This window comes from Pomacea canaliculata, linkage group LG7, assembly GCF_003073045.1.
Source record: "Pomacea canaliculata isolate SZHN2017 linkage group LG7, ASM307304v1, whole genome shotgun sequence".
In the NCBI taxonomy this organism is placed as follows: Eukaryota; Metazoa; Mollusca; class Gastropoda; order Architaenioglossa; family Ampullariidae; genus Pomacea; species Pomacea canaliculata.
The window spans coordinates 23,140,929-23,166,369 of NC_037596.1; the positions used below are offsets into that span (position 1 = coordinate 23,140,929).

At 36.9% G+C, this 25,441-nt stretch overlaps 2 protein-coding genes and 2 non-coding genes across 5 annotated transcripts in view; 2 read left to right on the forward strand and 2 right to left on the reverse strand.

Moving 5' to 3' along the window:
• The first annotated feature begins 949 nt into the window (after nt 1–949).
• Nucleotides 950–1,068, forward strand: LOC112569702. Its single transcript, XR_003100513.1, has one exon. It is a non-coding gene; the product is annotated as a 5S ribosomal RNA (ribosomal RNA).
• Nucleotides 1,069–1,889: 821 nt separating this feature from the next.
• Trnam-cau lies at nt 1,890–1,961 on the reverse strand. Its single transcript has one exon. It is a non-coding gene; the product is annotated as a tRNA-Met (tRNA).
• A 192-nt stretch (nt 1,962–2,153) lies between these two features.
• LOC112568837 (high-affinity choline transporter 1-like) lies at nt 2,154–13,345 on the forward strand. Of its 2 annotated transcripts, none has more exons than XM_025246344.1 (10): nt 2,154–2,402; nt 3,063–3,243; nt 3,820–3,927; nt 4,381–4,536; nt 4,809–4,957; nt 5,545–5,670; nt 6,420–6,573; nt 7,059–7,172; nt 7,765–7,871; nt 8,141–13,345. In XM_025246344.1, exons 2-10 carry the CDS (start codon nt 3,066–3,068, stop codon nt 8,705–8,707), a joined length of 1,659 nt encoding a protein of 552 aa, XP_025102129.1. In that variant the 5' UTR covers nt 2,154–2,402; nt 3,063–3,065; the 3' UTR covers nt 8,708–13,345. The 2 variants fall into 2 exon arrangements, with proteins under 2 accessions (XP_025102129.1, XP_025102130.1); XM_025246345.1 differs by lacking the exon at nt 2,154–2,402 and adding an exon at nt 2,547–2,751.
• Nucleotides 13,346–14,126: 781 nt separating this feature from the next.
• Nucleotides 14,127–25,441, reverse strand: part of LOC112568791 (DNA polymerase epsilon catalytic subunit A-like) — a 30,090-nt gene continuing 18,775 nt past the window's right edge. The window contains 22 exon segments of the mRNA XM_025246272.1: nt 14,127–15,025; nt 15,589–15,698; nt 16,220–16,349; nt 16,811–16,887; nt 17,439–17,573; nt 17,746–17,884; nt 18,232–18,317; nt 18,684–18,797; nt 19,356–19,427; nt 19,651–19,788; nt 20,018–20,221; nt 20,688–20,772; nt 21,512–21,601; nt 22,097–22,190; nt 22,193–22,247; nt 22,575–22,689; nt 22,872–23,047; nt 23,269–23,356; nt 23,785–23,857; nt 24,216–24,382; nt 24,639–24,767; nt 25,058–25,164. Coding sequence (XP_025102057.1) covers nt 14,869–15,025; nt 15,589–15,698; nt 16,220–16,349; nt 16,811–16,887; nt 17,439–17,573; nt 17,746–17,884; nt 18,232–18,317; nt 18,684–18,797; nt 19,356–19,427; nt 19,651–19,788; nt 20,018–20,221; nt 20,688–20,772; nt 21,512–21,601; nt 22,097–22,190; nt 22,193–22,247; nt 22,575–22,689; nt 22,872–23,047; nt 23,269–23,356; nt 23,785–23,857; nt 24,216–24,382; nt 24,639–24,767; nt 25,058–25,164 — 2,541 coding nt within the window. The 3' untranslated portion in view covers nt 14,127–14,868.

The window sequence follows — 25,441 nt, forward strand, 5'->3', positions numbered from 1 at the left end:
TTTTTCCAGTTAACTACTAAAACGAGGCATAATACTACAAAGCTTCCGGTTTAGTCACATTCTTTATTGAGGCTCGCCGAAACTAACAGCGGAGAACTTCGCAAGAGGCTAAGCGTTGGTCTTAGCAGACAGACAGCAATCCACCTCTACACATCGATGATGAAACAGTAGACAATATAGAACAGCCAATTCACTCCAAACTGTCGTATACTGTCTAGAAAATTATTTTGTTTCATTCGTAAGCCAAAGGAAAAAGATTTACACTACAAACTCCAAACGACAGTCTTCATATGTCCGTAGTTATGAAGTGAGGTCAAGTGTTGCCCTGGGGCAGCATGGGAAACTCAAGGACAAGCATCTTGTTGCGGAAATCTGTTGTTCCACATAGCATTTTATATTTCTTTGCATTACATCTCAAACATTTCTACATTACATCATTTACAATGTTCGTCATTGCATCTTACACTAATCCGAAATTCATCTTACAAGGATAAGCATTAGTGGGAGGTTGGTAATCCTCGTCTCTGGAATCATGGATAAAGTCTCGTGGCACAAACAGTTTGTGACACAAACTACACACAGTCTTCTTGCCATGACACATCGTCTTCGGACAACATGACCTCGGTGTATCTACCCTAGTGATCACATGTTTCCTCTGTCTGCTTGTGGGGAGCATCCATAGGCCATAGCTGTGCTAAGGTGGTTGTTGTTGGCGTGGGACCTAATGGGAGTTGCGTCGGCGGTTCCTAGGTACCCGGGTTGCTGTCTCCATTGAGCGGACGGGTGTTGCAGGGTGGAGCAGGTGTCTGATGTTGGTCGTACTGGCTCACCTTGCTGGCTCTAGAGGCTGTCTCGTGCAGTTTATGCTCGTGAAATTCTGTAGGCCCACGTTGTCTCTATGCAAGGTAGTCTACAATTTGTTTTATAGTTTTCTAAACACTCATCTCTCGCCTACGGCCATACCACGTTGAACACACCGGTTCTCGTCCGATCACCGAAGTTAAACAACGTCGGGCCCGGTTAGTACTTGGATGGGTGACCGCCTGGGAACACCGGGTACTGTAGGCAAATGTTTTTATTATTTCATATTTTTTCTCTTTAGTATCATAAACTTTTACGTGTTGCTACCATCACCATTTCCAAGCATTTTTCGGGTGCTTTTGGCAAACTGTTTTCATGCTCTCTTCCTATTATTTTGTAATCTGTAATTTTATCGGCTATTTTGCTACCGCATTTTTGTTTTTACATATAGACGGTTTTGTATTGAAATGACAGTTATTTACTGTAGGTTCGGCGACGTGTTTAGATTGAGTTGATGTTGGCGGTATTGCAAGTAAGGAGCGCGAGGTCAATGATGATCGGGGAAGCCAGGATAATCTGCTTCAACATGTTAAACATTGTATTGTGTTGCAGGGGACAGCGATAAAGTTGGATAAAATATTGGACAGCTTCCAATTATTTCAAAACTGTGCCGAGGGAGGGTTCGTGGACTTTCACTAAGCCAAAAGCCCACAAGAAAAATCACAATAAAAAATTCAGATATACTATACCTGCCACTACAAGGTGTGTTTTGTGTGGGACTTATTTTGCACTCTGGGTTTGACGCAACAGACTGGATTGTGCATTGTATTTTTTATTGTTTTATTTTTGCGCTTATTTTCTTCTTTCTTATAAAAAAAAATTCCGTTGTTCTGCTGCTGCGTTGTCGCGTATCAACCCCAGCGTCACCAGAAGCACGCTCGCGACCACTCGCACAGCCGGCACGAACACGCACCTAGTCGCTCAGCCTGGACTTACCTGTTAAGCACTGGTTGAGGAAAAGATATACTTGATATAAACGGATTAGCATATACCGATACTTTAAATACCTGAAAGAAAAAAAAAATATTTAGCAGAGCGTGGTTTCGATCCACGGACCTCTGGGTTATGGGCCCAGCACGCTTCCACTGCGCCACTCTGCTTGTTGTTGGCCCTTGTAAAATTATATGTATTTATATGTATTTTAAAGGTTCACCCCTCCTCCCGTTATTTCTATATTATATATTGTCTATTTTTTTATCTTTGATTTACAACAAAATGTTTCAGTTTCACATGGGTATTTACACCGTGTTTATAAAAATCTAAGTTAAAAGAATGCTTCATGATACTAAACATGGCGTAAATACCCACGTGTGCCTTGTGTACCGTGCACTAGTCAGTAAACATAAAAAATCAGACCCAGAATCAGCACGCAAGCCTGAAAAAAACTCTTACATGCTATTCTTACAACAATAAATGCCATAGCTAAACACTTCATGATGCTTGTTTAAGATTAATGTTCAGATTTCGTGTGGTCACAACCATGGAGTCGCCGATCAACATTATTTTATCTCTCAAATAATCTACAACTTTTGCTGACCAGGGTAAATTGCAATATAATTTGACTGCATGCTACTTGTATCTTCATTTCTTACTTCTGGATATTTTTTTTAAACTCTGATACTCGTTATTATGTTCATGCTTGTGTGAGACACAGACGTAGTTCGTGGTATGAGACAAACAAAAAGATATTTTGCAAACTGACACGTTTAAAAACATTTCTTCCCGCTTGACAGTTTCGTGTTCAACAAATTCCTATTAGTATGCATTGAATTTGTCACAGTTTCTCATCTCACTACCAGAAGTTCGTGTCATTTGTGATTATAGATTACAGAAAGTTATTTTAATAGTGAATGAATTACGTGAAAGTGATGCTACAGAGAGAAGCTTGAGGTATAAATCTTAAGCTACATCTACTTCATACTTACATCGTACTTTCTTAATTAAGGTAACACTTTATTTATCTTAGAGGGCAATTATCATGAGTATTTCAAATCTTAATTATAAATCAGTTTCTAATAAAAATAACTTCTCATAATTTACTCATCAAACTGGTTTATTAAAACAAGGCCCATGCGATTATTGCTATTGTCAGCACTTTCATTGACAGTCCTAACCTAAATTATGTTTATCTTTCAGATGCACCATTTGCCATTTGATTTAAAAACATTCGCAGTGCTTTTCAATCTTCTGTGATAAAACAGATAATGGCCGTCAACATCGCAGGTCTGGTGGTCCTGGTAGCTTTCTATCTCCTAATTTTGGTTATCGGAATCTTGGCCACACGATGCTTCAGAGTCAAAGATCAACATGTGTCAGTGGTGGAGGCTTCTTTAGTGGCTGGTCGGAGTCTCCGTGGAGTAGTAAGCATTTTCACAATGATTGGTAAGTGCTTTGTTTTCTGATGATCTGGGTTACAGAAAATGTGTACACCAGTTGTTACTGATGATGTGATACCCCATGGGATGAAGACTGCAGAGGAAGTGTTGGCTTCAATGACAGTCTTGTTCAGGAAAATGTATGGAGAGGGAATTTTTTTTTACTAACACTTTTCGTGATCAATGTTACCTATAAGTGTTAGATTTAAGTGCATGAATTACGACAGCTGTCCTTAATACAGGAAAAAAAGGCTATTTGGATGGTGAAGGTTTGCTGGAGTTTTGTGGTAACAGTTTCACCACAGGGTGTGCACAAAGTTCGTATACCCTTTGGAAGGATTTTGAAAGCTAAAGGTTATCTCTAAGGAATCCAAAACATCTGTATGGATCCCTCCATGATCTCTGCATAGCTGAATGCACCACCAGGTTCTGCTCATGCTCTGCCACATTTGCTAGGTGACTTTCTGGAACACTGCGTTAATGGCATGTTTCTAAACATGTTCCAGGAAGACTTTGTGCGCACCCTGTACGTTCAGAGATGAGACTGTTGAAGTAAAAGCTGGATTATTGTCTAAATTTTCAGCAACTACTGTGGGAGGAGGTTACATTAATGGAACAGCAGAATCAGTTGCAACATCTGGTCTTGTATGGACACTGGCACCGTTAGGGATTTTCCTTGGATTAAACCTCGGTATTTCAAACATTTTACTTCAGTAAAAGTAGTGTTTGTATGTATATCTGTATGTGTGATGAAAAAGAGAGAGCAAAAGTGAAAGAATGATAAATTTTAAAAGAGTTATTTCCCATCAGCTTTTCTATTTATGCTTAGGATAGGAGTGTGGAGTGTGGAAACCTAGCCAAGTCCGGGGATTTCCCGCTATAGAGGCATCATTATCATCAGCTTGAGAAGCTTCTTATTGTTCATATTTATTTTGGATTCCAGTTTTTTTTTCACCATTGCAGAACCATTGATAAGGACAACCTAAAAAATCAAGAAGCAAACATGAACGTTGTTAAAGTTAAGAATAATATAGCAAAAGGAATATTAAAAGCAGGAATTTTTTTTTTAGCAGTCATTGAGTGGTTTTGTAAACTGTTGCATCTTGGGATAGGGAATGTGTATTTTACCATCTTCTGTGTGCAGGAGGACTGGTGTATGCTAAGAGGATGAGAGAGAAGAAGTATATCACAATGCTGGACCCTATACAGAAATCATTTGGTCAGCTGGCTACTTTACTGGTGTATGCAGCCTCTCTTTGGGGTGACTTGTTCTGGACTGCAGCCATTTTGTCAGCTTTAGGTAAATTCTGGTTTTATGATCACTCATGTAAAAAACGTAATGAAAAGTCTTTTGTTAGAAGAATAAAGTACTTTATCAGGATGTTATTAATAATTTTGTTTTATCAATCACACCCCTTAAATGTTTAATCCAGTCTGCAATTTTGGTAATGCTCGCAAAAGTCTGAAAAAAATATGTATATTTAAAAGTGTCTTTGATTTAATAACAATATGCCAGTTTGTAGCAAGATTTCACATACGATGTTATTTATAATTTAAAATTTTGTTTGGCAGGCACAAGTCTGAGTGTGATTGCTAATGTGCCTCTTGTAATTGCTGTTTGCGTGTCTGCTGGTGTGACAGTGCTGTACACTGTGATTGGCAACATGGTGGCAGTAGCATACACTGATGTAGCACAGCTGGCTCTTATCTTCATTGGTCTGGTAAGGAATGGTTTTGGCATTATGTGAGAGAAGAATACAAAATTTCTGAAGGTATTAACTAAGTAAAAGTGATTTCTCCAAGTGTTCCTGCATATCTGTTTCAGCTGATGTTTGAAGTAATAAATGCTTTAATTAGACAGTTTGTATTTCACATTTTTTTCTACATTTTAGTATAGTCATTTCTGAACAGGATGTGGGGAGCTGAATGTTTTCAGAAGGATGCAACTTCCACCTTATTGCAAGTTTGCACAAAATTGTGATGGTCAACAGTTTGGCTTTTATTTAATCAGTCCTTGACCTGCACAGTTATTAATATCTTCTGTATTTTAAGCTGCTCAGTCAAGACAAGATGACTTTTATTATTTCAATATGTACACTGACAAAGCTTTTATAGTTTTAAAAGTGAAGCTTACAAAACAAAGAACTTACATAGAACTAAATATATACATAAATAAGGAAGGTGGTGGTTTGGGGGAGGGGCTTAAAGCAATTGGATAAGGGCAAGGGGCAAAGTACCGAAGTATTATGCCTAAAGTGCAGCACAAAGATCAAAACCTACATTGTCATAAATTTTTTTCTTTCAACAGGTAGGCAGTGTGCCTTTTGTCTTAACCAACAATCACGTAGCCAGCATTGAGACCACCAAGGACAAATGGCTGGGAAGTCTGGATTTAGAGAGCAGTTTTACTTGGGTTGATCTGCTTTTGGCCATGGTAAAGGAAACAAAACCTCAGAGCTGTTGCATTTTTGGAATGGTATCTTATGCTGTATGTACATAAATAGAAATACTTCAAAGTCTCATGCCTTTGGCAAACCAGAAACAAAAGTAATCCCTTTAGCTCTTTTATAAATCGCACAATAGAGAGCATACTGTCCTACTCACTTATCTGTTCTTACAACAGTTTATCAGTGAACGACAAGAGCAGCTTACATCGTGTTGTATCCACCTGTTCCAAAGTAATTGGAACAGCCCAGAGTGCTCTTCACTCACTGTCTGTATAGCATGCAGACACTTCTGAAAGTGTCTGAAATTCTTCGTGATGACAGGCACGTCCTGTCAGGAGAATTTTTCCAACTCTCATCAGGCTGCCGATTCTGTGTACCGCAATGCAGGACCAACAGATTGAGGCTGTCTTTTGTTGTTTCAGTTGTGTGACTTCTTAATGTCACTGTATTTGAATGAATGCAGCTGTCTGAACCATGAATGTACGAGAGTTTGGCAGATATGAATATGTTGTGGTATGGCTTTGTGATTTTATATCGAACCTCTAATTGGCCTCTGGGATAAATAAAGTGTTATCATCATTTTTGACTGATAAAGAGTGGGGTTCTTCTCCAAGAGATTTTTAAACAAAATAATGAGTGAGGTATTTTGATTTTTAAAAGGGATAAATGATTGGTTGAGATCGTACTCAGAACAAAATTTTCCTGTTTCAAATTATTTTTTCTTTTTTGGTTACAGACATTTGGCACCATACCATGGCAAGCTTACTTTCAAAGAGTTCTGTCTGTTAGGGGACCAAATCAGGCAGTGTTGCTGTCAGTAGTGGGGGCATTTGGAGCTGTTGTGTTTGCTGTCCCTTCTATTTTGATTGGAGCAGCTGCAGTGAGTGCAGGTACCAGGTGACACTTAGTTTGTCTTGTGCGTTAGCTAGATTTTACAAGAACTTATTTTATGTGTGAAGCTGATAACAGTCTAAGTATGCTAAAACTCAAAATTTTATAAATAAATTTATGGGAGTGGAGTGACTTTCTAAAAATTTATTGTAAAATATGATTTATTTTTAAGTGACATTTTTGTGCCTTTGTTTCTTGTAGGTACTTACTGTCTGTCAGTATTTTATGTCTTAAAGTTATAAATTTTCATTTTTATTTCTAGATACATCCACAATGTGTTGACACCATCTTTGGTTGGACACTTCTGAAAGTGAAATTCTTTGTGATGACAGACTTGTGCTGTCAGGAAAATTTTTCTAACTCCCATCAGGCTGCCAATTCTGCAGGAACATTTCATTTTCTCAGTCAAAAAAAATCTTCATTATTAAAGAAGACTATGTAAATTAGTTTCCTAATTTTGGTCAATGCAAATACCCTTTTGCAGATTGGAGTAACACTTCCATTGGATATTCACCTCTGTCTCCAAATCACAGTGAAGCCAGCCTTGTTCTTCCACTTGTGCTGAAAGAGTTTACTCCTCCTATTGTGTCATACTTAGGTAGGTAAAAGGTGCCTATGCTTCCACCTATGCTAGCAGAAATTGCCCCTTTTATGTTATACTATGTTATACCTGATCATCTCCTTGCATTCTTCCTAAGAGAAACTGGCTATCGCCACATTGTGTGCTGTTGTGTTACATCACCATTTGTTTTTTTCATTGAGCAGTTATTTGCTTTTCCTGTGCAATGCACTGAGCTTGTCTTTTTGATAGCAAAGCATTCTATACATGTGCACTCTTATTACTGTAAAGTGCTTTGACTCCTGCTGTTGCTGGAGAAATAGGTTATACAAATGTGCTTATTATTATAGTTCATCCAGTGAGCAGCTTTTCAAGTGGATGTTCTGCTTTGTTCATATTTGCTAACTCTCTTTTGCTGTTTATTTATATTTTTTATGAGTTTGTTTTATTTGCATGCAATGTGGCAAACATTGAGTGTATCGAGCATTAATATTTAAAATTCCATTACATATTACGTAAAAGATGTCCTTAAAAACAAGCTATCATAATGAAAAACAAAAGATGTTGCTGTAGGGGTATTTTTTTTAAAAAAAAAAATCGCACTAACGTTCTTTTTCTTATTTGGGTCAAGGTCTTGGAGCTATATCTGCTGCAGTCATGTCTTCAATGGACAGTTCCATCCTTGGTTCAAGTGCCATGTTTACTCATAATATTTACAATGGAATAATTCACAAGAAGGTGAGTCATTGTTGTCATTTTGCGTTTTTCCTAATGTGTTTTTGGATCATGGTACTGAAAAATATTGCAGGGTGTTACTGATGTTGACAGTGAAATAATTTTTTTGTTTTTGTTTTTTTTTGTTTGATAAAACAAGAAAGCATTCACCCATTCAATCCAATGACATAGTGAGGGGCAATAACTGCATCATCAGGTACAAAGCATTTTTCAAGAAGTTGTTCATTATAGATCCATAATCTATTCTCATTATCGCCTTTTTTTTTTTTTAGGCTTCAGATACAGAACTGATGGTGGTTCAGCGGCTGGCTGTCGTCTGCGTGGGTCTCATCGCCACAGCTATTTCTCTGTCAGTTCCTGTCATCTATGGACTTTTCATCCTTGCTGCAGACATTGTTTATGTCATCATCTTGCCTCAAGTTGACCTTCGCCATTTTCCTTCCTCAGCGAGGCAGTGCTTTTGGATCTGTTGCTGGCTTTGTGGTTGGAGCTTTTTAAGGTTTGGAGCAGGTGAACCCACAATAGGCCTTGAGCCTTTCATTCCATTTTCTGTCTGGGATCCAATGTATGGCCAGTCATTTCCGTTCAGGACAGTGGCCATGTTGTGCTCTGCTTTGACCATCGTTGCTGTATCAGAAGGTGTGTTGGTTCTGCATCAACTACGTTGCAACAAAAGAAACTGCCACGTGATACCACCAAGCCAAGCATCATGGCAAACTAGAGAAGGCGAAGAAGCAAATGCCTTTTTAGACCAGGATATGGCACTTCTGGATAAAGCAAACACGTTAGACCAGGATATAATACTACTGGATAAAATGAACACTGCCCCAGGGTCATAGAAGTTCCAACAATGTAACCAGAATGCATCCTGGGAACTTGTATGTCTTCAGTTGACTCGAGTTGTCTGGTAACACTAATTTATCGTAAATATTGTTGCCACCTTTGAAAGTGCCCATAGTAGAAGTCACTTTCCTCTAAAACTTTACTGGGCAAGATATATTCATTCATAAGAATCATTATTGCATCTAGAGACTTGGTCATTATAGACCTACACAGAAAGAAAAAAATATCTACCTTTTTAATTGGAGACCTCTCTCCAAACCCTTCCCTTTTTTTGAGGGGAAAATGTGAAGACATACATTCAACTAGCCAAAATAATGCTTGTACTCAAACGACATTTACCCATTAGAGACAAAGACAAGATTTAGTATTTATTTTGGAATGTACAAAATAACCTTACTTAAAAAAAACGGAAAAAGATAGAAATACAAAATAAACTTATATCTGATGCATAAAGTAAGCTGAAATCAGCTGTTCTTATCTCAGTTCATCTTTGAAAGTGCACTTTTTTAATAATTCAAAAAGGAATGAGTCATATGCATCAGAATTTTGATGGGGTTTTTTTTTTTTTTTTAATAAACAGCATAATTCTGATTATGTCATCCTGGGATAGACAGTTGAGTAAAGCTGGTCACACACCCAGTGAAAATTTGTTTGAAAATTTTCCTAATAGCACAATTAGTAATTTTATTCACATGTGTAACAACTGGGAACAAAAAAAGACTTTTCTTGAGAGTTACAAGTCCAAGAGAACCTCAGATTGACAAAACTGCCTCAAAATTGAACACCTGATGACCTGATAATGATGACGATTACCATGACCATGATGTTTATTATGATGATAACAGATTTGCAAGTCAAAAATGACGTACACTTGATGCATTAGTTTCTAGATGTATCGTCACTATCAAGTCAGTTCCTAACTGGGTATTTTTATGTTGGTGGAACTGTCTCATTGATACCTGTAAAAGCATGCTCATTTTCAAAGAATCTCAGAACTTTTGTTTTCTCTAAAAAGAATGAATTCCATTTTTTTCCTTGTTCATAAAACCGGTGAAATGTATCAGCACAAAACAGCTGTGCACAAATACTCTAAATGCCATTTGTAAGAGAAAACATACAGTGTTTCTGTACTAAAGATATAACATTATATGTATACATATTAAAGCATTCTGGAAATCTATAGTCTCCTTAAAGATGTTTCTGGCCATGATATAATCTTGTTTGTTGGCATGGCATTAAAATTGCTGACAATTAACTCATCTGTTGTTAGGACAAGGGTACAAAATGTTTACACTTTCTAAGAACTCCATAGTTTAAAGAACCAGTCTGTAATGTCCTACTAAATATTTCAGGGATTTTACGTTCCATTTACATTTTGTGACCTTTCAACATCAATAATGTGATTTGCGTCGTTCAGGAAGTGGATCATTTACACACTCTCTCGTGATATAGGTGGACATGGATGCATATAGTAGGGAGGCTTGTGCACAGTCTGCTGCTAAACTGTTTACATTTAGTTCTAGCCATTCACTCATTACTGTAGAACAAATTTTCTACTCTTGTTGGCGACTCTGCTAGCTGTCTCTTGCAGAGAAAGATACATAGAGTCCACAATCTTAGCCTGAGTGTTCTTGCACATTTACCTTTCTTGATATCTGTACTTTAATTATAAAATATGTTTAGCATCATTTGCTTTCCTCAAAAGAATTACTAGGCAATTAAGGTTTCACTTTTATTTCTATCCTACTTCTGTTTATATCAGATTTATGTGACAACTGACCCGGTACAAGTAACTAGTTGTGATCAGTTCTGATGATGAAGATAAGCATCATAGTCTCATGCTTTTATTACCTGTGAAATAAATTTGGGATGAAGAAAAAAAAGATCCCCACTACGCCCCCACTATTGTCATATCACCTGCATGTCACGTCAGATTATGCCATGTTTATCAATTTTGCAGTGTAAATTTAAAACTGGTTTATTTATTTTGAAGTCTTGAGTAAAATGTATTTGTATATTTGAAGTTGTCTCCGAAAGGAATATTTACATGACATCATTTACTGTCTAATAGAGGCATTATTGTTGGATAATTGACAGAAATTAAAAGGAATCATATTTGATTATCAGTATTTTGTCAACATAAAGATTCTCAGTGGTTGTGAATTTTCAGTGTATGCATGACTGAATGTATGATAGTTTGCCCTTGTGGGAAAATACAACTTGGATACTTTGTTGAAGTTGGTAGTATTTTCTTACTTCAAATTCCATGAATCAAAACTTTATGTATCAGTGGATCGCATTAGTGCTAAATGTTATCTGTTAACGCTTCCTTTTTTTGTTGTTGCTTTACACAACAGACAGCATGCAGATTTGAAGAATTAGCAGAGAAGTGATTTTATGATTGATTGTATAAAATTGTACAATTAATTTCAAATTTACTTAATTGTTACAAATGCAAACATTATTTTATGAACTTATACCAAATGCTTGTATATATCTGTAATGATCTGGTGATTTGGAAAGAAATCGGATACAGGAAAACACAAATTTTGGCGAGGTTCTAAAGAAGTTTTATCATGTTCAGATTTATTTTTCTTTATAGGTTCACTTGTTGAAAATTGTATTTAAATAAGTGAGTTAAGTTCACTGAAATTTTTCAAAATTTGATCAAAAAGAATTTTTGGAAAAAACCATTTCTGATCATGTACGCTTCTTTGAATACAACCATTCTCACCTGGGTTCCAGAAAGAAATTAATCTCATTTACTGGGACATCTTATATCCTTTAATTGTTGGAATAGCTTATGGACCTCAGAAAAGAAGACAGTAGCTAAACTTTGTCAATCCAAGATTTTGATTTTCAAATCAATTCACTAATTGACAAGACATTTTTGTAACAAAATTGTCAATTCTATGTTTTGTTAATCTGCTATGATCTTGAATTTTACACCTGGCTCAGGTTAAGAGAGGTAGAGGTAGTCACCTGACCTTACAGTTATAGGGTAGTGAGGTGTTGGAGCTTCCACCTTTCAGAGAAAGTTCTTGTGATGGCAGTTTTCACATATCTTCATAGTCTGTGATTTTGTTATTCACTTCTACATTTTTCATGCATCCAGATAGTGCTTTGTGAATACCCATAATTACTGGTTCTGTTCTGCTTCAACTTTTTTACCAGGTTACCTTGTGATGAAACAACAAACGATTATAGTTAGATCTAAAGTCCGACATTAATCTCCCTTCTTCTAGCTGATTAGTAACGATTTTTTATTTCTACATTTTATTCTTCATGCTGCTTTCCACCTGACTTGATCTTACTACTACTGGCTATCATCGTATTGTGTGCATGTTGTGGCACATCACCCATTCATCTTTGTTTTGTTTCTTCATTGGACCGTCATTTGATATTCCTGTGCAGTACACTGAGTTTGTCTTTTTGACAGTGAAGCTAACTATACAAGTGCAGTCTATTTACTGTAAAGGTCTTTGAGTTCTGCTGTAGTTGGAGAAAGGTACTATATAATGTTTGTTTTTTTTTCTGTTGCTGGCTTACTTTCCCTATCCCTCTTTAGATGCCACAGCTGGATCAGGAAGGTTGATGCATCTCACTGGTATGGAACTGGCTGGTGTATACAACCTCTGAATTCAGATTTGGCTATGTAAATTTTTGTCTATTGAACACACCTGTATATGAGCTGTACCCATCATTTCTTTTAAATCTTTACTTTTTTCATAAAAAAGCCTGACTTATAAGCTACAAACATATACAACTTGAAAGCTGCATCTTAATCATTGGCATGATGAGGGTATGTGCTTCAGCAACTGATCTGAATGCTTCAGTTGTGTGCGGCTTTGATTTGAAAAATGTGAACAGCCAACACTGTAACTACATTAATAATTAACACTTTAACATTGAATGCCTCAAGAAATTAATCAGAATCTAGAAAAAAATCTGAAAACAATCCGCATCTCTGTTTAAGTCGCAGAGTTTAAAGCTAGGGGAAAAAAGTAACGACAAATAGTCCAAAATTTACTGTACTCTAATCGCTAGTTAGTTTTTGTGTGAAAAGACAAGTCATTTACTTATTATTTTTAAAAGAATCTCCCTGTATTAGCACTAGTTCAGTGATGGTGCCTTAAAGATGCACATGCTGCATTAGCATTGTTGTGTGGTATAGAGTGGACAATTTTTACACATGATATAGCCCTAGTTGCTGGCACGGCATTAAACACCAACCAACAACAAATTCTCCAATAAATCTTTAGTCAATAATCTCTAAATATTTCCAAAAAAAAAAGTGTACATTTATTTTATATCAGTTAAGCACTTGAGATATTTCAGGTGAGAAAACACACATTGATGCTATTATCCTGTCTGTTTATTTTTCATAATTTTGATGTTTTGAGTTAAAAAGCACGCAGCATGAACCTAGTCTTTATTTTTCATTTTCATGCTTTCTGGTTTGTTTGTGGTTTTGTTTTTTTTTTTGTTTTTTTTTGGGGGGGGAGGAGGAGGGGCAATTAGTTTGATGACAGAGCACCAACCATGAGTTGCTGTATTCAGCCAAAGACTAGTTATATGTACTTTTGTGTATCACAGCCTGTTGTACAAATAAAACTTTTGTGCAGGGTCTCAAATATTGGTCACTTCCATTATGTACAAATGCTTTCTGGGAATCTGGTATCCAATCCAATCCAGTGTCACTTCAGAAGGTATTTTTTGGGCAGTTGGGGTCGATTTTTTGGGGGTAAAAAAACTAAGGGAAGCGACTCAAAGAACCTGTTTTGGAATTTTCACATTTTAAAACAGAATTGTAAGTAAAGGTTGATAATGTGTAAAGTTCTGGAAGGTTCTCAGAATATAAAATTCTGGAATCATTTGACTTTTTGCACCATGGTGAATAAAAAACTATAGCGTTTCCAAAAATGTGCAACTTTTTTTCATTGGGGTCATTATTGGAAAGCTGAATTAATACCTAACCGGATTAGGTAAGAATTAATAAAATTTAAGCTCCCTAGTCCAGGGGAGAGAATAAGCGTTTGCTGTTAAAATGCATTTGCATGGATCTTTATATTTATGCCCACGTTTTTTTCTTTTGGGTCAGCCTGCCGTTGCTCAGTAAAGGCCACTTTAAAAGCTGTGTAATAAGTCCTACACACACTTACCCCTGCATGCATACAATGACTTACGAACACACAACACCTTGACAAGCCCCTGCAGATGAAAGTGAAGTGGAGAATGTTGATTGTACACCGTGTTGGAAACTTCAACTGGCTCTTCATGATGTCTAATTTTTTTTAAATGACATCGTCTGAATGACACAAAGATGCAGGACACCACTCATACACAAAACAAGACCTAGTACAAACTGCTAAAGTCTCAATCACCTGCTTCTCTCCAGTAAAACAATTAAACATATTTTTCTGGCAGTCCAAATTTGTATAGGTTTTATTTTACAATTTTCTTTTATACAACTTGAAGGAAGATGATATACTTGCATGCCAAATTTCAAGCAACTTTTTCAAGTATTAACCAAGATGCAAACACCACCCACCCATCCACCCATCAATATCCCCTTAATTTCACCCAGATATATGTTTTAAGTGCCGAGGCAAAACAAGCCTACTTCACACACAAAGTAATATACTGACATATTGCACAACGTAAAATGATAATGCAATAACCACAATGTAACTCAATGCCTGAAGTTTTTGTAAACCCTCAAAACAGGATTCCCCGAACATTTTCACACACACAAAGAAGCTGAATGTGACTTTCATATATACATAGCAATGTGCAATATAAATTCTCAGGTACTATTCACTAAAGTTGTACCCAGACTTGTACCATAAAAAATCTCAATGAACATACTTGACTGCTTAAAGAATGATAGACAACTTTATGGAGCTAAAGATTTAGAGCAATTTACAATTTAATTATCTAGTGTATGCACTGAATTACAGACCAGACAAGACCATTGCATGATCAAGCTTTATGGGACACAGCATATAAAATATGCACCTAGGGAGTATTGGGGGTAGCAGAGTGAGTTAGATATTAACATTTACAAGGCTGAAGGTCTGATTACTGATGGCATCTACTACATCAGTAAATTAAAATGATCCTGTCAAGATGAAATGTACTTGTAATTTCAATGCAGTTAGGATCTACTGAATATCCAGTGAAAGACTATGGTACAGGCTGTCATCACAGAGTACGGGCAGCCAGCAGACAAGGCTTTCAGCTTGGCATCATCCCAGGGTTCATGTTTAGGATCCAGGATGACCATTTCTTCCAGCAGTGTCATTTGATAGTGCCTGAAGCAAAATTCTCACCTGTTATCAACCATCCCTAACTTTTAGCTGGAATATCATTAGCTTCACAACACCTGACCAAGACAAGTGTGAAACCTACACATCTGTCAAAGCCCTATTTTTAACTCTGAACAGCATACCTTTATGTCCACATACATGTTTAAGCCATTCTTATCTTTGAATAGCTTATCTTCAAGTTCATAAATGCAGCATCACCCTAGTTAAAGGTTTTTGTTAATCAGACATGCTATCAGATAGGTGACCGTATTGTGCAAATTTTTATGTGGTATAAAATCAAAAAAAATTTTCCAAGTGCGAGTCTAAATTTAAAACACTACCATAAAGATATATTTTTATGGTTAAATAAATGTTGCTGTGTGATGCTGTCTTCCAGTTTATTATTATCATTATTATTAGGCAAAGCTTACATTCATTCAACTGTCCACTGACAATTTTTTTTAGATCTTCAGTTGATGTAGTTAACACGCCCTTAATCCTAATCTTGATCTCCATCCATGGTTTCTGTAAAGCACACACACGCACAAACACACACATGCAAAGCCTACTTGGCAATGCCGAGGAAAGTATTCAGCTGCAGGCCCAGGTCCCGAGGACTGATGGTGTTGTTGTAGTCCCCAGCACAAGTGCAGTACCGCCTCATGTTGTTCTCCTTCACCTGCATAAACAGGATTTCTTTTAGCTTCACTGACTGTTAGCTTTTTTTAGCATCATAGTAGTAGAGATTTGTCCCACAAAACTATGCATTCCTGCATGGTTGGTTGGCTGGTTTACTTCTCACTGTGGTGGGGTGTAGTAGTATGAGAGGGGTGATGCGAAGGGACATGGAGTACCCTTGACCTTACTTATAACAGTCTTGCATCTTATACAGATGTTGTTGAGTGTTTACACAACCACCTTTTTAAAGGGTGGTTTTCATGAATAATGTAGGCATGGATGAAATCCAAAAGGAGAAAGCAAATAGATAAAAGCAAAAGCTAAAAGCTATGGCAGATAATTGCCCAGTGCTACCTCTGTTAGCGTTCAATGTCATCTGTGCACAAATGATATGATGTATCACCATTTGTGCTCACTAATAACCCCCAAACAGTAAAAGAGGAAGGGGAGATTACAAAGCACCCATCTGTTGCATTCCCCTTGCCTTCTTCTTGCCCTTCTAAGAATGAAACTAGTACTTGCCATTTTGCACTTGGAGCACTTTAAGTCCTGCAGCACAAAAGCCATAGACTTGCGATGAACTGTTGCCACCAGCACCTGTTCTAGTTCATTTAAGTCGTAATTTGTGTGGCACTGGACACAAGCCCAAGATCTGCATGCAACAGAAATGAAGCATATTTCAAGTGTGAGTTCTTAATCATCTCTCTCAATAGCTGTCTCCATTTAAAAAAAAAAAAAACACAACAAACAAACAAACAAAAAAATAAAATAAACGAAAATCCTCTATGCTTAAAAAAAAAACAACAAAGAAAACACCCCACAAAAACACAGATTTATTTTAATTCATTCACAAGAGAATTCTAATGCTAGAACCAAAACACTTGCAAAAGCATCTTACTTAAGTTGCCAACTTCCACTCACAAAGCACAACAAACAAGTTCAAGACTTAGCACCTCCATCAACACAATTAGCTTTCATCATCTGCTTTTCCTGTTCAGGCTGGTTGCAAAAATAAAAGCTTGTCTGTAAGTCTCATTCTAGGATTAATTTATCTGCCAGCAATCCATTCTATATACAGTTCTTGATTTTACTTAGACAAATGTGAAAACTCACCCTGAGCCATCATGACTGAGATATGGGTCACGGCAAAGATCAAGGTCACGGATATGATTGCATGTTCTGCAGATAACCTGAACAAAGTTGACCGAAACTTCAGGACGATAGGCAATAATACTAAGGGATGTCTAGAACATTTTCTGTACAAGTTGTACACAGCTGTAACTTATTCTACAATGTCTGCATCAACAAGAGGCAGCATTTGCACAGATGGCAGATTGGTTTGTCATCCTTCATTAGTTATGCATAGACACATTTCATAACCTCACGTAAAACATGCAACAAAATGTGCATACCTCCTCATCACTGCACCAAATATTCTGAGTTCAGCTTCCATATAATTAAACATCATAATCACTTTTAGCTACTTTTTAATTCAAATCAAGGCCGAACTTTATTGACTTATCAAAGATTCCAGGCCTCAGCAAGACTACAGAGCAAATCTGTCGTGGTGGCTTTCACATTCTTGTCTACACTATCTGGGCACACAATGAATTCTTTGTTTTTGAGACCAACTTCCATACTTTTTTTTTTTATTTATTTTTTTTTTTTGTAAAGCATTTTGAGCCAACCTTTGATGGTAGAGTAAGGCGATATAAATAAACTTTATAATTATTATTATTACCTCAGGTAAAACATGCGACAAACATGGGTCTTTAAACTGAGCCTCCGAGGAAAATTCTCCAACTCCAATGAGCTTCAGAAGGTCTCGTTTCAGTCTGCTCACCTGAATGTTTACATTGGCATCTAGGGATAGAACCTGCCAGGTTAAAAAAAAAATAATAAAATCAATAAATAATAAAATAAAATCAAGGTCATAATCATGCCCTTATATTCCAAATTGTCATTTGCTAGCAGATTTATAATGAGATAGTCTTTAAAGAAATATAGAATTTCTACCCAAACACTTAGTTGTATCAAAATCATTTCACCTGACAAACTGATTTGATAAATTCCAGAGCAGGGTTGTTGAGAGGCAGGTAGGACCCCGGAAGCCAAGGAAACTCAGAAGACATACTGGTAGTATCGCTATGGTTACCCGAGAGCTTCTTGTGGATTTTTTGAGTAAGCCTAAGAAAACGACATACAATTCTAACAATAAACTGATTTTAGAAACATTCTACAATAACCAGACAATTAAGCAAAGCTAGAAGAAAAATTGTCGGCTGAAACTACATCAGTCTTGTTGAAGATTGGCCATATGAAGATTTCCACTAAACTAGGCCACAAAACTTCATATTAAATTCTTGATAAACAGATGACATAGCCTTACATACATATAAAGTATAAGTTTCTCAGCCATAGAAGGGTTCCATTAAATTAGGCATAAATTTTCCTACTAAATTACTCTTGATATTTAACAGAGTTTAAAGAAGAATGCAATCTTTCTGTTTCTGCACATGTAAACAGTAACTCACGCAAACATTTGCTGTGAAAGTTCTCCTTCTACCAGCTCTTGTGAAAACGACACAACTGAAGGTGTCGCTGATGAGTCCGGTACCCTCTAGAATATGAAAGCAGTGAGTTCTTAGGTAGTAATCATAGCTTGATGTAAAGACATATGGAATATATGGAACACCATCACTAAACATAGCAGTATCTCATCAAATTTTTCTGCAAAATGTTTCAACATATGCAGGCAAATGAACATACAGTTTTGCACTTACATACAAACTGGGGACAGTGCAATGTCTGCACATGCAAAAAGGGGACTGTTTTTAGGCTCAGAGGTTCCCCTTTCCATTTCATAATTTTTTAAAATTAAAATATAAATTTCCCAGTCTGCCCCCTCCTACATGACCCGGATATTCCCAGCAAAAATAGTTTGCAGAGTTAGCTACTTTTTCTCAACTCTTAATTATATTCTCACCTGCGTCTGACTGCCATTATGGCGGCGTTTCACAGGTGTGCTGCCAGGGGTCACCCGCCTTTGCTCCTCTTGCAGCTGCATGTACACTGACAGGATGTAACCAGCAATGATCATCTGTTAAGAAAGACAATGCTATGAGCAGCTGCTAACAAGATGCTTTTTTAACTGGTTATCACCAGTATAACTCTTCTTATAGAGTTTTAACTGCAGATGCCAAAGTATTTAGAGGTACAGCTCATTCACATCAATTTGATCTGTAATAAATGCATTAACTGAATCCTAATACAGAGAAAAACTAATTTCAGAAAAACCCAAGAGTTGTTGTTGACCAACAGTGGCACTTACAGTTGTTACGAACAATTTCTTTTCAAGAAAAATGATGCTTCTAGAAAAGGAACCACTGCATTTAAAAGTAAAATAAATTCTTGTAAAATCTATTTCTTATACGACGATGATCGAGTTTATTAAAAAAAAAATAAATAAAAATAAAAGAGAGAATCTTTGAGATGTTTAGTATTATATCCCAGGAAGATGACAAGAGAATGTTGAGTGAGCAAGATAAGCAAGAAGCTTACGAGGTCTAAAAATTATAAATAAATCCATGGAAGCATAACGATGTTGGTTTTAGTCACATGACTAAACTTACTCCCTTCTCTTCTACTCTCAACTCACGTTAAAATTCGTCTGGCAGGCTCCACCTTCGGGAAGAAAGCGCATCAAGTTCCAATTCATCTCGATCTCAGGCTATAACAGTTAAGAAAATAAAAGACAAATCATAATGACAGCCATTCATGTTTGATTGTTAGTGCTGGCAACAGAGGCTACATCATAAAATGAAAGAGTCAATGTACCAATGGAGATCAAACATAAGGACACGCCCTAATGTTGCATACCCATTACAAGGCAAAATAAACCCTTTGCAAAAGCAAAATTCAGGTCTATGACACTTCTTTTCATTGTAGTGTACCTCATCTTCATCATCTGACTTGTTTAATTCTTCTTCTTCCTCGCCATCGCTATTCTGTTCCTCATCACCAACATCCTTTTCTTTCCTGCTGGAACCTGGTTTATTGGATAGCTTCCCCTTGACTCCTCCATGGTTGGCCTGTTGGCATTAAAAAAACAAAAAATCCTGCTTCACAACATCACAGACTGCAAATCTCTGGAGTGTTCCTAATTAAACCTTGATGAACACACGCGATTTTTGGCAATTGCAAGGATTTATATACATATTTTCTTTCTTTCTTGTATTATGACAAGAGGAAAGAAGTTTATTGATAACAGATGGGAGATAACTGTAGTCAACTTTTGATATCTCTCTGTGTTGCACTTACAGGGTCCATCCAAATAAGGAATTCCCAACACTGATCATAAGTGAGGTCTATGAGGTGAAACAGCTGGCGAGCGCATATGCTGTTTGTGATGTACTCTACGTAGGACAGTGCATCAATCAGCCGTCGCTTTTTAGTGCATAGAATGAGGCGGTTGAAGTTACCATACACAATGATGGACCCAAGACGCTGAAATTCGGCCATCAGCTGGTGGAAGAATGAAATGATATCAAAGGTTAAAGGTTACAAATCCTTCTTAACCAGACACATATGACTATCTACAAAGTTTTGTATCATGGTCAAAATGTTCGATATTTGATAATATGTGTCCAGTGTTCAAAAAGTCTTTTGAAATAAAGCTACAGATGGAAAAAGTAGATTTTTTTTTTTATAACTTCATTAAATAAAAATTATTAAAAAAATACCACAAAAATTACCATAATGCTTCACAGGGCCTAAATTTTGTCTTTTTTACAATTATCCTTTTAATAAATGTATTACAGCAGAAAGAAAATTAGGCAAAATATTCATATCTGGCATGCCATTACAAAAATCAGCTTTAAGCCACATAATTTCATAGACCACCATCTTATCTAAAATATGTCAACATCAAAATTTTCCAACATTAGCCTACATAAGAAACATTCCAACAAGATTTACACTTTCTCCCCACCTGCATGAAGACTTTCTTCATCATGTTGTGCAGAGTTCTTCGCAAGGCTGGGTCATAAAGAAGGGCAGTTGGAGATCGCAACCACCTACATAAAAGCACCACAATAATTATACTCACGCATCCAGTCATGCTCCTCTCCCCTGAATCCCCACAAAAAAGATTTTGAGAGTAAATTATCATTCTTCAAGACTTACCGGATGACATGATCATAGCTCTTACACTAGCTCTTTAACTATCAAAAAGTTGTCTCTCCCAACAGGGAGGTAACGTGCCAGGCATAAAGAATTAGTCAGGTTTAGATGTATTTTTGTTTTATTTTAAGAATCACACAAAATACTCCAAACTTATTACCATTTTTTTTTCTGCACTGGTGTATTAATGTGTTTGCTGGCACATATACAGAGAACCTTAATAGCAACATATTATATAGTATCAAGGTCTGCACATTATAGCATCACAATATAATTTGACTATACTCACTTCCTTGTTGGCCTTATTGTGAGTACAGATCAACATACTAACAAAATAATGAAATGTATAGACAAAACAGAGAAAAATTAATATCTGAAGAGATGTAACAACAGCAAGGCAGGAGAAAAATACATAATATGAAAGTATCTAAAGTTAGAAATCTGGAATGTTTTCTGGGTTTAAAGTAAAGGTTTATATGCTACAGTTGATTGTAAACAGTACATTCAAAAGGCAAGGCAGTTTCATTTCTCCAACAAAAATAAGAATTGTTCAGATGCATATACATCTGCAGTTTCTCCATCCTTATCTGACCCCTCACCCTCATCCCATGAAAAGTTTGTGCCAAAACAGACCTGTAAAAATGTACAATCTGGTTGTCTGCAAACACATTGTTGTAGGACGTCACATCCCGAACCCAACCTTGCACCATGTTTTTCAGAATCCTAGAAGCAATGAAACAGAACAGTTATTCACAATTACTTTTACTGCATGGCTAAATTATGCCTAAACATTGAGTATGTGACCCTAAAATCTTTATACATTGGCATGTCCTGCAGATGTACATTAATATTTTGTCTAGCTAAGTATTATGCCATATATTTAAAATTAAAATATTTTGATTAAAATGAATCATAAAGATAGTAACGATAGTAACAAAGAGAAGTGAGTGGTGAAAGTTAACAGAAAAAAAACTATAACGATAAATCATTTCTATACAATTCTAAAATCCTTATAATTCCTTTTAAATGGATATGCATCTGATTATATTTTTAAGTTACATTAACAAAAAAGCAGACAAGCAGAATTAGCAATTAGGTGATGGATGAAGTTGTTTGCCAAATCCAAGGATAAACAGTCCACCAAAATATGCCTCCATGCATGTGCATCTCATCCGGGCATCCCCACACCTGAAATGCCCCTAGGTACCTATGACTCACCTGAAAGTGGTGGAACACAGTGCAGCTTCATCATAACTTGCCAGCCCCATCGTAGCTGCTCCCTGGCCTTTGGCCATCTCCTCTAGTGAGGTCAAGGCATTGTGTCAAAGCTGACAGCGCTGGCGCCCTCTTGATCGTTCACATGTCCTGACTATTGAGGAGGATGACATTGAACATGAAAAGCACAAGTATATGAATGCATGCCGGCACACCCATGTGTGCACACACTTACACACACACAGATTCCAGCAATAAATTGTGTCAGTCTAATACCTATATCCCATTCTTAACTCATTCCCATAACTCATCTTATCCCATTCTTAGCCCTGTCTCTAGCCCTAATCCAACTTTGCTGATAGTCTGCCCCTAACCAAACCCTGACCCCTAATTCCCAGTAAACACATGCACAGGCATGTGCAAACACAAAAGAGCCATGCACACAAGCAAATCAACCCCTCCACCCTTGTGCGAACCTCACCTCAATGATGGTGTTGACAGCTAGTGACGTGACCTCCAACTCAATACACACAGAGTGATAGGCCCCACTGTTATTAACTGCTATACTGTTGCTCTCTTCCATTTCCATGCAAAGTCTGATGGAGACCAAAAAAAGAAATAAAATTTAAATAATAAGTACTATATGGGCATCTGTCAAGTGTCCTGTTCTGTGTTGCTCAATATGACTTTTGAATCATCTCAATAAAAGCATACAGTAACAGCAATATATCACATCCAAACATTCCAATGTCTACAGTTTGCCAATGCAGTTGCAAACCTGTTGTCATCGGCTTCTTTCCCGCCCAGGTCTGGCCGCTCTGACATTGAGGCCCACAGAACATGATTGTGTTTGCGGAGGTGGCGAGCAAAGAACAGGTCACAGCCAAACATTGTGATGTCTTTAGGCATGTTGCCCACAGGGATGTGGAAATATCGACATTGTTCCATCATAGCCTGGTAATAAAAATGGAAAATAAAGCCCCCGTGACATCTGACTTGAACATAGCAACTGCGTAACTGTGAAATCTCTTTAGAGTCATACCATAACAACAATGAGATCTCTTTAAATGAAAAAAGCTGAAAATGTTTATGTGACACATGAACCTGTTTAATTATTCTATTAGTAATAATGAATAATAAGAGCTGAATACATCAACAGGAATTTAAAATGTCACCTGTAGGATAATATCAACATTCAGGTAATGCTGCAGCATGCGACGGCTTCCCACCCTTTGCCAATCAAGGACGTTGTATAGAGTGTCACTGAAATCCAACACAAGTGACTTTTGAATAGTATCCTTTGAGTGGCCTTACTATATCACAGAGTTAAAGGGAACTATGCCATCATTTATATGCTCAAGAAAATGTTCCCTTGCCTGCATAACACATGCACAACATACATTCAAAAGTGTTAAAATGCTGTTGTTTAGAGGAGTAGAGGTCATAGCATCATGACTTTTTATAAAAAATAAATAAATAAAAACAGTTACAATAAATTGAAAGGAAAATTTCACGGAAGGGCAGACAGATTCAAAGAGAGAAAAGAGAGAACTAAAGGGTAAAAAATAATAGCTTTGGATGGTCCAGTGTAAAGCTGGAAAAAATGAAATCTTCATGTAGACTCCAAACCTACTCTAAACATAACCCACAACAGCTGTTCTAAAAGTTTTTATTTTGCTGAAATAACTCACCTATCTGAAATATGGATGGGCACAAGAGGGAAGTCACTCAAGCCTGGCATGGCTGCTGTCAAGTGCTGAAAGTCTACAGAGTATAAAGAGAGATGGAATGAGATGAGCTGAGCTGAGACTTTCAAAGAAGAGCAAGGAAACAATCAAATTTTTCATTGCCCCATAATGCATTTATGTATTTGAAAATCTTATGCTAGTTACTAATCTCAACACCAGAAAGACATTACATAGGAAAGTGTCACTATCATGTTCCTTTTGATGACAAATACTAATATATATACAAACAAGCTACTCCACTTTGTAACTTGCTTCACCTTCACTAAAAGTTCTTTTGCTGTGTTTTATTAAAATTCTAATTATAGTGCAGTGCTATAGAATATTTATTCACTATCTGCATGCTCTGTTCCAACCACGGGTATTTTTTTTTTTACCTTTTGGTGACTGAACTGCAATGAAGGTTGGACCTCGCTTCTCATCTTTGTAGGTAGACAACAGCCTCTGGAGACTGCGATGAACTTGGCGGATATCTTTTTCCAGTTTGATATCAAAGGTGTGACCACCAGGGGGCAACATGGATTCATCAGCTCCCTTGGATAACCTAGCAGACACATAAATTAAATGTTGTAAAATCCTGGCAGGGCAAGAAAAAAGGTAAAACTTTGGTGTTAAAGAGAATAATGATCACATCTTCAGCTGCAAGCAGGTGTTGATTAGGAATACAGTGATGACATGGCAACAAGATCTGACACCAGCAACAAAGGTAAAGAATGGCAAAATGGAAGGAAGATAAAGCACACAGCCAAACAAGATGTTGCTGAGAAAGTCCAAGTAACTTCTCCAACACCAAGCCTTACTTTGTATTCCTCTCAGCATTGTACAGGGCCTGCAGGTTAGGCATCTGATCGCTACGTACTGTGTCTACTACAAAGACTGTAGCTCGCTTTGACATGGGGAAGAACAGGCCCATCATGACTTTGCTGCTGCTGTTAGGGCAAAAATACATGCAAATGAAGCCAAATTAAAACATATACATGCCACTTGGCCATCTTCAAAACTGCTCATTTAAAAAAAAAACCCACAGAAATCTCTGCTGGGTGTTAATGCACACTGAAAATTATAATGAAAATAAATTTCAGTCTGTTTCTTACTTCAGTTTGTGCACTGGCTTACTTCAGTGGTTGATAAAGATGTAAAATACAGAGTTAGTCAAAAATATGTTAACACTAATATAGACTGTGGTATCTATGAAAGAGCTTTGTGGACTAATATTTACCAGATGTGATGATAGAGGTAAATATGCTTGATGGATCCAGGCTCCAGGTATGGAAACTGAGCCAAAGTACGAAATTCAAGGTTTTCTAACTCAAAGGTGTCTGTTTCCTGCCAGAAATAAATGGTTATTATAACTGGTATCCGGTCACAATATGTAAGGAAAAAAAAAAATGAAAAAAAAAAAAGAAAGAAAAAAGAAAAAGCAAGAAAGCAAGAGAAAAAGAAAGACAGCCAGCACAAATATTCAGCACGAGTTTAACTCATTCAAGACGTCAAGTTAATGTTCACTTTCACTGGGGCAAAATGCCTTGACTGAGTTAAGTATTGTTCAGATATAGTCGACAGCAAAGGTGTAGGAAGGATGGAGTGAAAGTAATAACAATGA

Coding starts and splice junctions, on each gene's coding strand:
- LOC112568837 (XM_025246344.1), top strand. CDS start 3,066: ATGGCCGTCAACATCGCAGGTCTGGTGGTCCTGGTAGCTTTCTATCTC. Junction 5,671..6,419: donor TTGATCTGCTTTTGGCCATG/GTAAAGGAAACA, acceptor TTTTGGTTACAG/ACATTTGGCACCATACCATG. Junction 6,574..7,058: donor AGCAGCTGCAGTGAGTGCAG/GTACCAGGTGAC, acceptor ACCCTTTTGCAG/ATTGGAGTAACACTTCCATT.